Source organism: Nymphaea colorata, chromosome 9, assembly GCF_008831285.2.
Source record: "Nymphaea colorata isolate Beijing-Zhang1983 chromosome 9, ASM883128v2, whole genome shotgun sequence".
Classification (NCBI taxonomy): Eukaryota; Viridiplantae; Streptophyta; class Magnoliopsida; order Nymphaeales; family Nymphaeaceae; genus Nymphaea; species Nymphaea colorata.
Window position 1 is genome coordinate 20,479,694 of NC_045146.1, and position 12,163 is coordinate 20,491,856.

General features: G+C 43.0%; 2 protein-coding genes across 3 annotated transcripts; both read right to left on the reverse strand.

Annotated features, from left to right (window-relative positions):
- Positions 1-1,332: 1,332 nt before the first annotated feature.
- LOC116260009 (uncharacterized) lies at positions 1,333-5,774 on the reverse strand. The gene is given in 8 exon segments (XM_031638061.2): positions 1,333-2,188; positions 2,384-2,454; positions 2,551-2,670; positions 2,811-2,931; positions 5,019-5,140; positions 5,143-5,175; positions 5,346-5,435; positions 5,527-5,774. Coding segments are annotated over 8 exon segments (915 nt in total). The 5' UTR covers positions 5,644-5,774; the 3' UTR covers positions 1,333-1,947.
- Positions 5,775-7,626: 1,852 nt separating this feature from the next.
- Positions 7,627-11,753, reverse strand: LOC116260111 (transcription factor MYC1-like). Of its 2 annotated transcripts, none has more exons than XM_031638204.2 (2): positions 9,940-11,752; positions 7,627-7,938 (listed from the first exon to the last, which is right to left on the reverse strand). In XM_031638204.2, the coding sequence occupies exon 1, from the start codon at positions 11,412-11,414 to the stop codon at positions 9,957-9,959; it is 1,458 nt and encodes a 485-aa protein (XP_031494064.1). In that variant the 5' UTR covers positions 11,415-11,752; the 3' UTR covers positions 7,627-7,938; positions 9,940-9,956. The 2 variants fall into 2 exon arrangements, with proteins under 2 accessions (XP_031494064.1, XP_049935379.1); XM_050079422.1 differs by lacking the exon at positions 7,627-7,938 and adding an exon at positions 8,875-9,351 and having other exon boundaries at positions 9,940-11,753.
- Positions 11,754-12,163: the final 410 nt, after the last annotated feature.

A 12,163-nucleotide genomic window follows, 5' to 3' on the forward strand; every position in this document is an offset into this window, starting at 1 on the left:
GCAAATATCCTGTTGCCTGTTACTTAGACTGGCTTCACTCTCAAAACCCTGTTTACTGAGGCCTACGTCATGGAGATGCAAAAGAGATGGGTGCATATGTGGAAGGATACATATACATTCCTCATGCAGCCGGATTAGCCCTACACCTGGCTGGCGGCTGCAAGCGTGAGAGGCAGGACGAAACTGATGGCATATATATAAGTGTGTGGATCTCTCTGGCCATCCGAATGCTTCGGCGGCCCGGCCTCTCACAGCATGCAGTCTGACATTGGACTGCCTATGTGAGAGGCTGGATGCCCATAGGACTTCAGCTCCTCTGTATATATAACCCTCGAATAAGAAAAATAATAATTGACAAGCTGCGGATTTGTCCATTAATGGTTAACAAGCTACCCATTGTCGTACCTGACCACCCCTTCCTTAGGTATCGAATGGCACACCATCCACCCCTTGCATTATAAGAGAGTTAACAGTTTTCAGGTTAATGAAATACTAAGACGAACGGCTGTAGCCTCCTCTTATCTTTTCGATGGTACGCAACTGGGTTAAGCATGTTGCCGATAAAAATGGAGAACGAAGTCGCACTCGTGATATTCAGAAGCTCAACGGGGAATTCGACTCTTGATCTTCCCCCTAGTAAGTTTTTCCCACCCCACGTTGGGTACTTACAACCTCACTTCTGACCCTACACCAAAACAAAGTTCCGATTGGAAATTCCATGCTTAGCCGATCACCGAGTGGGCAAGCTGACTCCAAACAAACTCATTTTACCTACCCGCAGCAAATTATATTGGCCCTATTCAGTAAAGACTCCGAATTGTAACACATTCAATTCATCAAGGACGATCAGTCACGCCATGAAGGCAAGTACAGATTTGGTTGACAACGTCAGCGTTTGGTGGTATCTGCCATGACGTAGAGCTGACCAACGTACACCAAGAGCATGAACTCTTGAACCAACCATCGCGACCTGCTCAAAAGTTGTAGCTGTGTGCGCATGGAAAATCATATATCTGCTGTTGCCAGTTGGATGTAGCCGGGCACAACCTGCGGCAACGTTGAAAGGATCCGCTGGACGTCATCAAGGACTACTAATCCAAGCAGCGTATGCACTCTGAGTTTTTTCTGATCTGCAGAAAACGTAAATTCCTACATATTTTTCCTAATTTCTCGCATGTCACGATCGCAGGCTTTTCTACAGAAATTTTGTCTCCAGAGCAAAAGTATATTTCTCTTAACCTGGAGTACTCTACAGTGGACAAACACAGCGGACACTTTAAGTGCATAATTTTTTCGTTTAACTCTAATATAGATACACAATCTCCAGAAACATACAGAAGCACTGAACCATTACCCATCTGCGCAATATTTTGTAACTCCTGAACATGGTAGAATGGACAATCTCCAGAACATCATACAAAAGCACTGAACAATTACCCATCGCCACAATATCTTTGTAACTCCTTAACATGGTAGAATGCAAAATGTTGTCCACAACACGCACCCACAAAGAGGAACCTATGCAAGCTTCCAATGCCCAAGCTTCAGAGTTCTTGAGCAAGCTCAGATGTTAAAGGGCAAATAAAGGAGGTTGATCACATAATTTCCCAATATGAATGATGTATCGGCATGACTGAAGTTTCTTATTATGTTAACACCAATAAATTCTGGACGCTTTACCAGAACCTGTAAAGCAAAACTGTGTATCCAAACTTGCTTCGAAAAGTCTCCCAATATACTCCAGCTTGACCAAATCTACTCATCATCAGGTAGACTCTAACTCTTCGTCATTTCTAAAAGCAATGATGTACACTAAGCTTAGATTGGATCTTCTACAAGAAAAATTTTCTTAGCATCAACCAAAACTGTCTTAAACGAACTCAAACACCATACCAGAAAGAGTATCTCATTGTCATTGAGAAAGATAAGCAGGCATCTGTTATCCAATTAGCCAGCTTCAGTGTCGACATCTTCTTCAGGTTTGACATAAAACTCAATATAGGCAATGCGTCCAACTTGCTGACATCCTACAGGATCACCATGAGCATGTCCTTGTCTTACAACAGAAACTAGATGCTGGACCTTCAAAATCCCACCTCTTCCTATGGTCAATCTGCTAGCACGATTGTCCTTTATGACACTAGCAGGAATATTGGAAGTTGTTGCGTGTAGAAACTTGTACTTGTACCTGTGGATTGCTAGAACACCGTATTTAGGAATCAAAGAAAATTTTCATCCACTGTAATATGGTATTCCAGAAAGAAAAGAACTAATGTGTTTCTGAAGCAAACACCCAGTATGCACAACAATATTTAAACAGGCACATTGCAGATAAGCATTGTTTTGATAGGAGAAAAGGTTGCATATGCCAGAGAATAAGTACCTGTAGGAGACCTGGTGATCACATTGAAATGAGTTCAGAAGATCAGTACTTGCATAATATAAGAAGTCAATCTGTAGAGAATTTATACAACTTTCAGTCAAAAGTCAAAGAAAGTTATGACTTTTACATCTTACAAAGATGATTGCAACGATGAGAACAGCACCCACCTGTAAATCTCCATGACCTTCACCTCTCAATGTAACAGAAGGTGGATCAGGGTTAAGCACTATCTGAATACCTGAACCTGGCCACTCAAGGTCATCTATTGCTTCCTTCAGAACTGCAGACTGAACTCTTTCTAATTAGTTAACAGTATGAATCATCGACACACATGGACAAGCCTTACAAGACCATATTGATGAAAGGAACTCTGTGACAAGTGATAGCATTGATATCACTACCAGATAATAAAAAATTGACCAGTTACCTTAACAGTAAAACATATTGGAGCATTGCCTGCTGTTTCAAAGTCATGATCCCATGAGAATGTTTCTGGGATCCTTGTGCGAATTTCAGCATAGATACACATATCAGGTGAATCAACCGCCCTAGTAAAAAGTGTACGTAATTTAATGAGGGAGCACTTTCTTCTAGTTTGGTCATTACAAGAACTTCAACAAAATCAAGCTTAAACAAATGAAATGAGAAGCAAAAGGGACAACTAAATGATCAAGCCCATTAATGACCAAATATTAGTGTAGCCACCAACCAATAAAAGAAATAGCAAATAAGACCACATGAGGAGGATACTGCAAGAGAAATGGTAACAATGCAGCAAGAAATGATGCATATAAACAAGGGGGATAAAAGTGAAGTTGGCAGCAACTTTAAGCTAAACTAAACAAAGCATTGGTTTGATGAAAGTAAGCCCCTTAAGTTGATACATCCAGGAATGTCATCTGGTGTTTTAGATAGCAAATACTTGTAAACCCAAAAGGTAAACACATATTAACAAAAGAAATAGCAGTGAAACACCTAAATTATCAACCCCCAAATTTTAAAAGTCTAGTAGAAAAACACCTGGAAGTTGTTACTTACTATAATAATGTGTGTGCATCTCTAGATAAAACATGGTTATGTATTATTTTCCATCATTTAGCTATCTGATTTACACACAAAATAATGGATCAAATTAATGAAGATGAACCCCAATTGTGTTTCTGAGTGTGTTTTGTAAATCTGTCAAATAAGTTGACCGTTGTTCAAAACAGTAGAAATGTCAAGTCACAGTAGAAATGTCAAGTCCAACTATATATGTTATCATTAAGAAAGACAACGCTGAGCTAACATAGGCAACTCTCAGAGAGAAATTCAAGCCAGAAATTCAATCTTGAATAACTGAAGCAATTGACGCTTAAGAACTGACACAAATCAAGTTTTATTTTTGTTTATACAATGCACAAGTTAACTTATCAAATATGATGTGCATGAGCAATTCATGAAGACCACCAACTTAAGAATGTAACTATATAAGCAGTTATAGTATGCTGAAGTTGAAAATGAACTCTTTTATATAGTTAATGATATGTTAGGTCCATCCTTGCTGGGGTGGCTGTACTTCTTGAATTCTCTTGCAAGCTCAAATGTGTAGCTTTACATCATAGACCTGAAGATATATATATAAGCAGTTATAGTATGCTGAAGTTGAAAATGAACTCTTTTATATAGTTAATGATATGTTAGGTCCATCCTTGCTGGGGTGGCTGTACTTCTTGAATTCTCTTGCAAGCTCAAATGTGTAGCTTTACATCATAGATCTGAAGATATATCTTGTGCTGGTACCATATATATTGAACCTTAGAGCTTGCCGTCTTCTACTCTTTGTGATGAGAGACAGAGATACAAGAGAGTTGATTTCTGAGGACACTGGGTGTATGAGTGCATGTGTGTATGTGTGTGTGTGTGCATGAGAGAGAGAGAGAGAGAGAGAGAGAGAGAGAGAGAGATGATCTCTTTAATCAAGATATACAAAAAGGGCCTTTCTCATATGCAAGGAAACCAGAGCCTCAAGCTTATAAAGGAGCTCAAATACTGAAAGAAATCAGAGCCTCAAGCTTATATAGGAGATCAAATACTGAAACCTGAATTCAACAAAGTGGATTTTTGAGTTGTCTACTTATTCTTCCTCTCCTCTTTTGGCTGGGTTCCCATGTAAAAACAGTGTAATACTGTAATCTTCCCTTTATTGGCTTCTTCTGTGCTTTCTAGTTCAATTGCAGTAGGTTTACATTTACGCTGGCGCTGGCAGTAAGATTAAATTTTAAAATTTGATGTAATTGCAGTTAATTTGAATATTGATGTAAGTGCAGTTCTATATGATCGTGGCCATAAAGTACTTGTCGAACATGCTATGAACCAAAGATCTCCTTTCGACTTCTTGCTACCATACTCAACGTTCCTTTCCAACTCCAAGTACATAAAGGCCATACGATACTCGTAAACCATCAGATGCTCACCATTTCAGGCCTGTTCATACAGAATAACTCCAGGCAGAGTCTAACCATGGACATAATAAGCCATTAATCAAAGAGAGATCATTAAGTTTATGTACCAACGGTAATGCGAGTAAATTCAGGACGTAGAAAAAGGAAAGAAATAGAATGAGTTAGTAGGAGACTGAGAAGTGGAGTTCTACTTGATCATGAGCTGCATATCGGGCCCCGGATAGCGAATCTCGATATCAAATGAGCCCCCAGGGACAGTAAAAGAATTGAGGCAATCAACAAAGAGGCCCAATCCAAGCCCAAATCTAGTACGTTGCCCCTAGCGCCATAATCATAGACATAGAAGAGCTGGGAATGCAACAGAGAAGAAAAATAAGAAAAGGAAGAAACATCAAAACGACAAATTCGATCACAAACTACTTCCAATGGTAGAAAATCATCATTGAAAAACATAAAAGGGAAAGTTGACTACAAAATCGAGCAAGACGGAATTGGGTTGTTGGCTACACGCTTCTGACCTCCTTTTTAAGGTAGACCTTGGCCTGGAGGCATCCCGATTCTTCGACAACGAGAACGATTCCGTGTTCCGATATCTCGACTAGCGCATCCTGCAACAAGTACTACGACTTACCAATCAGGGAACCCCGCACACACACACACACACACACAGAGAAAAGGAGACAGAGAGAGAGAACCCACCTGGTGCTTCTTCCACCGAACAGAGGTGAGTGTATCTACAATTCCTTGGGCATTTTCCAAGCGGCAAACCAAGTCTGGCAGCTCGCTCCCACCATCCACCGGTTCCGAGGAACTCATCACTCTCTCTCCCGCCAAAACGGCAGGGATGGAACAACAACGAAGACGCTGGGCCTTGCAAGGTTTAAAATGCTTTTTCAATATATAACTCCAAAAAAAGGAGAAAATGCGTTTCTAACAATGGGTCTTCAGTTCACCGGTGCTCTTCGGCCAAGGTGCAGATGAAACTGCGTGCGGGATTGTACTCAAAGGTAAAAATTAAAAAAGCGGTTAGTACCCAAAGCTTCTAATAAAATAAGTTTTATTACATAAGAGAAATTAGTACTTGGAAATTTGTGGAGCGATAATTTTAAAGGAACCTAATGCAGAAATAGTTTATTTGGTAAGGTTCAAATCAAATCTCTTGAGTTCGGGTATTACTACTTCGAAAGGCCAACAATATTCTTACGTGGTAACGTAAAAATTGATAATATGTATCATTTGGCAACACTGTACCGCTTCTTTTGGAGCTGACTTTTTGTTTTCAAATACAAAATCGATTGTGGTTCCTTTTCATTCTTCTCGACAAAACCTAATAGCTTAGTCTTTAAGGCCATAGATACAAGGCTTCTCGGTTCACTTTCCTCTCTCAACTTTCTTCCAAGTATTATTATGCAACATTTTCCAATGCAATGCATCAGCTGACGCACCCATTTGAGTAGTTGGTAATATAATTACAGTTGAAATATCACGAACATGCAGGAGGTCAGGGCTCAATAATTAGGTGGCGAAATGCACGATTAATTTCAATGTTTCCAAAGTAAAAACGTGCGCCCTCCTCTCGTTTTTACCCATATCATTCTTTTGCATGACTGTGTTGACATCTGGAAGAAAATTACGCTTAAGAGTATGATATTTCTGAAATTATGAACAATAACCTACGATTCTCATACTGCCACAGTTATTAAACATTGTGCAACTAAACTTAAAGAGCAGATTCTTGCCTGTTGATCAGAGAAAGAAATGTACTATCATTGAGAAAATTAATGTTCAATTTCGTGCGTTAAACCTTCCAACTTTCCAAAGCTTAAAGTATGCAGGAAATATTCATCACCCAGCCCTGAGCTACATAATATTGGCACTCGGTTTTAGCTGTGCATATGATGATGCATGCCTGCTGTCAAGGCACGCTTCCTCATGCATGCATCTCTTCACTGTCCTCGGCTACATGGATAGGTTCAACATGTATGACCGCAGTTAATCCACGCCTCGTGAACATAAGCTTACCTGTCTTCCAAATTAAAAATAAGCAAATTTTGATGCGGATCTCGTTTCCAGATAGCATAATATGGCCAAGTTCCACCCAAGGAAGCAGGACCGCTTTATTATTTTATCGTTTTCTACGAAGCCTTGAATCTGCAAATTACTATGAAAATATGAAATCGACATGTACGCTATGTAGATCTAATACCAATGTAAAAACTACTTTTGCCTAGGAAACTGATGTATCAATCTATATATGCAAGTACACGCGTGCATATGCTCATGCATGTGCGAGTGTAAGATAGCATGCTGCAGGGTGTCTAGAAAGCGAATTGGTGTGTGTGTGTGGCTAGAATTAAGACCCTGCACTAATATGGAGTACAAAGTTGTACAATTCACTAACGTTTCCTGTTCTTGAACTTGAGAGTACTGTGTTCAGGATCAACTCAAGTAACGAGAACACCTGCTACAGATCGAATCCCGAAGATCCTGACCAAGCCTCCTCTCGCTGCCCACGTGTTTCCTGGCGCTTGTCTTACTTCGCAAACGTGCTGCAACACCATTTTTCTTCAGGGAGCATCTCTCAACGAATACACACACGCACAGCGCAAAACAGGATACGGATGCCCGTATCCAGGAGGAAGGAAAGATGACGGAGAATCCAACTGATCAGCTCGATAAGGAAGCAGGTACGCCGGCGTTTATATGAGAAAGGATTCACAGAAGAGACGAAGATTATAAGGCCAGTAAAAGAAGAGACTGTGTCATGATGGTGATTGCTTGTTTGTGGTGCACCATGCAGAAACAGAAACCAACGAAAATTTGACCACAATGGTGGCTGTTGCCCATTGCAGATTGCAATTCATCAAGATTTCAAAAGGAGAAATCGGAAAGAAATTTGCGTACACTATTTTAAGGTGTACAGACATACGCAAATAACAGTCTCCACTCTCGAAATGACAGAGAGCGCGAGAAATGCTTCCCAGTCGTCCCTTGAGATTCAAGCTGGAGTGCCCAGTCCCTCGCAATTGCCTTCTGCTTTAAGAACTTCAAGGATGAAGCCTTTATTGGAACGAGACAAACTCCTGCTGGATCCTTCATTAGCACAAGTAACTGCCAACAAAAAGGCACCAAGAAAGTAAATAGGAGATCGTCAACGTATTCATGCAACTACACCATTCGACTAATCTACCAGCATAGTTGGTAATTAAGAACAGTGTTGCCCAAAGCAATTACTATGTTTTCAACTCGTACTTTTGAGCCAAATAAAGTAGTGGATTAATGTTCTACCAAATCTAATTATTCAGAGGCCACCTCAATACTCCCTCTCTTATCAACATGGAAGTCATGTTACGCAGAGATAAAAACACTAAGAAGGGTATATAATTGGTTGAGAAGATAACGTTAAGAACTTCAAGGGAAAAATATCATTCATTCGAACCAAAAAAACGACCCCACCCTGCTGGGATCCCTTATTATAATAAATAACTTATGTCAACAAAAAGCATGGGAAAAGGAAATAAGGGATCGTCAAGTAGGCCTTCAATGGTAGAAGAGACAGGAACTTAGACTTTCCATAATCAATTTTTATTTCCCAAAATCGGTTAGCTGAAGGCTTTCAGGGTAACCGGAGTTCATGTATTCATGCAACCAATCCGGAGTTCCATAATTAATATCAAGAACATGCTGGCCAAAGCAATTACTATATTTTGAACTTGTACTCATAATACAAGTGGGCCGAATAGAATGGTGGGTGGTTACATCAATGCTAACTATTTCAGTAAAGCAATCAAATCAATGCAGACCATGTCAATGCACACACTCTCTTTCTATCAACCTGGAAGCATAATGCACAATTGAGTAACACAACTTAAAAGCATCAAGCAGGGCAGCGAAACCTAGTTACTAAATCAATTGGCTGAGAAGATAAAATTGTTTTCTGCTCTAAGACCTTCATCTGTATATCTTTTATTAGAACGAGGCGTAGGCTCTCCTTCTCGGATCCTTTTATTAGAACAAATAACTGCCAATAAAAAAGCGCGGAGAAAGTAAATAAGAGATTCCCAATTAGTGCTTCAATCGTAAAAGGAAACAGTCCTCCATGTCCATATAGTTGGTACCAAAAACATTGTTGCCCAAATCAATTCCTATGTTTTTCAACTCGTACATATACACGCGATCGAGTTAAAGAAACCGGTCGTTTGTTCTACCAAATGTAACTAATGCAGATCATCATGATTTTTTCTCGCTGCCGCTCCCTAACAAATGCAGCACTCTTTGATGAATTTGGCTCTTCTACTTCTGGTGGAATCTCCCAGTGGATAGGAATATGCTCGTCCCCTTGGACGAGCTAAGAAGGAGACTGCTAACACTGAGTAAGCCTCCTGCAGGTGCAGCTGGGGCTTTCAGATGTTGGATGAGTTGCAATGGCTCCTTACTCCGTCAACTTCCTCTGCTATTTTCTTGCTACTTTACTTCAGTATTTTTTTCTTGCTTTGTGATTTCGGTTCAACTCTCCGCTGGACCCTACGCAACCGAGTCACTAAATCAATCGGCTGAAACAATAATTTTATGGCACTGGAAAAACTAATCTTCGTGTGCTAGGAGTGAATTAGTGGTGACAAATACATAGCGCCGTAATGCATAGATAAATTATTTCGTTATACCGAAATTTCTCAGCTTTCCATTCATTAAATGAAAAGACACAAATGGCATGCCTGATCAATATCGCACTAAGTTTGTTCATATGTCCACGTGTATCAAGACAGAAAAGAGAGTCTTCAGTGTCTGTGTTCCGAAGAATTGTACAAATCCTGATATAAAAACCAATACTTATTATATAAATATTTAACAACGCCCTAGAGCTAAAAAAATATGATCTTTTTAAAGTAATATTATCTTGACCATGTACTGTAAAGATGCCAGAAGTGCCTTTTCTCTTTGCTGCTCATATGATTTCAGAAAAGAAAGAGAAATAGCGACTAATTTCTTCCTAACAGCGAGCAGGCTGATGGCGATTGATGGCAGCGATAATAGTACTCTATAATATGACGGAGTATTAGGTGCTGCAATTTTCAGGTCCAGAGAGAGAGAGAGAGAGAGAGGATAGCTTACTCCGGAGCTTTGAGGCTTTATTGCTTCACCATCCTCCTATATAGAGCGGTCCTCAGACTCTCGGCGGTCTCCAACTCGTCGGAGGTCTTCACCACCACATTCTGAAGCATCACATCTCCCACCGTAGTCACGCTGGCGTGGTGAACCGCCAGCTTCATTTCCTCCAACGCCTTCATTAAGGCAGTCGCCGGATAGTTCCTGTTCTCGCTCTGGACCTTGATCATGGCATCAGCCCCTAATATCGTCACCTCAATCTCCGTATCCCCATAACCAAGACCCCCTTGATCATCAGCGTCCCCACGCTCAAACTCAAGTTTATCGCCATTACGATCTTCACAAGCACTAGCAGCGGCACCAGCATCGTTATTGTTATTATTGCGGCTGCCTTTACCACTAGGCTCGACCTTCACGCCTTCCCCTCTTTCCGCCCCTCCCAGCGCCTTCTCCAACGTCTCCACCTTCTCCTTCAGCTCCTTGATGTACGAGACTGCGTCCTCCAAGAGGGAGGCCTTGTCCATCCGCGACACGTTCGGGACGACGGCGCGCAGAGCGTAGAATCGGCAGTTGAGCTTCTCCCTCCGCTGCCGCTCCGCCTCGACGTGGTTGAGCGGCACTTCCCGGCCGTCCGCCGGCTTCCTCCCTCTCTTCTTTGTTCGCATCGCTACCTCTACCACTATCGCCTCTTCCGCCTCGTCCGAGTGTTCCGAGTCAACGCAGGAGGAGATCATCGTGGGATGGGAGCTCTCCCCGATCTTGTGGCTCGCATCTGCCGCCCCGTTTCCGTTGCCTCCGGCCGTGGAGCAGGCACCGGTCTGACCACCAGAAAGAGCGGCGCTAGAAGCCCTGCCGTCGTGTCCGTTCTCCAGCTGGAACAGCACGGCGATGGTCTGGAGAAGGGCGGGGTTCTCCGGAATGATGTCCGAGGAGCCGACCTCGAGCACTTGGCCACCAAAGGGAACGAGGACGAGGGTCTGAATGCCGTGGAGGAGCGCTTGGCGAGTGCGCTCACAGGCATAGGCGTGGAGCCGCTGGCGGCCGGCGAGCCAGATGCAACTCCCCGAGGCGTAAGCGTCGAAGACGACCCCATCGGAGGAGGAGAAAGTGCGGGCAAGGGACAGGACGTAGAACCACTCGGCGTCTGTGACCTCGCCGTCCATGGATCCGTCGATGTCCGGGTTGGCCATGATGAGCTCCTGGATGTCGCGCAGCGCCCGGAGTCGTTCGTCGGAGAGGGCTCCAGGCGGCCTGGACCGGAGGCCGGCAAGCTCCTCACGAGGTCCACGGTAGTGGCCGTCGCCCCAGGCAAGCAGCATCCTGCCGGCCCGGTCTGGTGAGGGCTGCCAGGAGAGGGCGTAAGCCCACCACTCGGGCCTGGTCTGGACTAGGATCTGCAGCCGGTGCTGCAAGGAAAATGGGCGAGAAGGAGGAGGTGGAGGTGGGTACTGAAATGGTGAAGAGAAAGAAGAAGGGTCCATAGAGAGGATTCTCTCGGCGTTATTCTTCTTCTTCCTCGTCTTCCTCCTCTTGCTTTGCTGCTGCTCCCCCCCTTCTTAGGGGTAGGGTTGAGGTTATTTGGTGGATCTCGGATATGTGAGGAGGGGCCCGATGGAGCTGAGGCCGAATCTCGGCCTACCAAGTTCTTCTATGCTATGGCGGTGCGGTCCTCGTGGGATGTGGGGAATTTCGGCACTCAAATCACGTGCTCGAAAAGGGCAGGACAGTGCGGGCCATGTTCACTGGGACTTTGAGTTACTGGGCCGCCGGCCTCTGGCTGTGCCTGTGAGTGAGGTGGTCGGTCGGTGAGGTGACGACCCCCTCGAGCTCCGTGAACGTTACCCATCTGCTTCCCTCCACAACCCACTCCCTCCTTCCCACCCAAAATAATGATACATACTTACCAAACAAACAGCTCAGCTGCCCCATTTTATTTGATTTGATTTGATTTGATGGCGATGTGTATGTATCCCTCATCCCCTCCTCCGTCCACCGTCCACCGTCCACCTCAGATAGCCACTGAATTCGATTAGAAAAGTCCGGTACATTATTGCCTGTATCGGGTCCGGTTTATAAAATTTTGTTATCCAACAACTTGAATTCAATTCAGGTCCAAATAAAAAGAAATTATTAACGACTGTCCTGATCTCTTGTTAATTAGGAGAAGGGTAGGACGGAGCTTTGATTGCATAATAGATGCTCAAAGCACGTGCCCTTAGTATTTGCTCTA

Bases quoted from the DNA above. Each gene is read 5' to 3' on its own strand.
- LOC116260111 (XM_031638204.2), bottom strand. From the start codon at position 11,414: ATGGACCCTTCTTCTTTCTCTTCACCATTTCAGTACCCACCTCCACCT.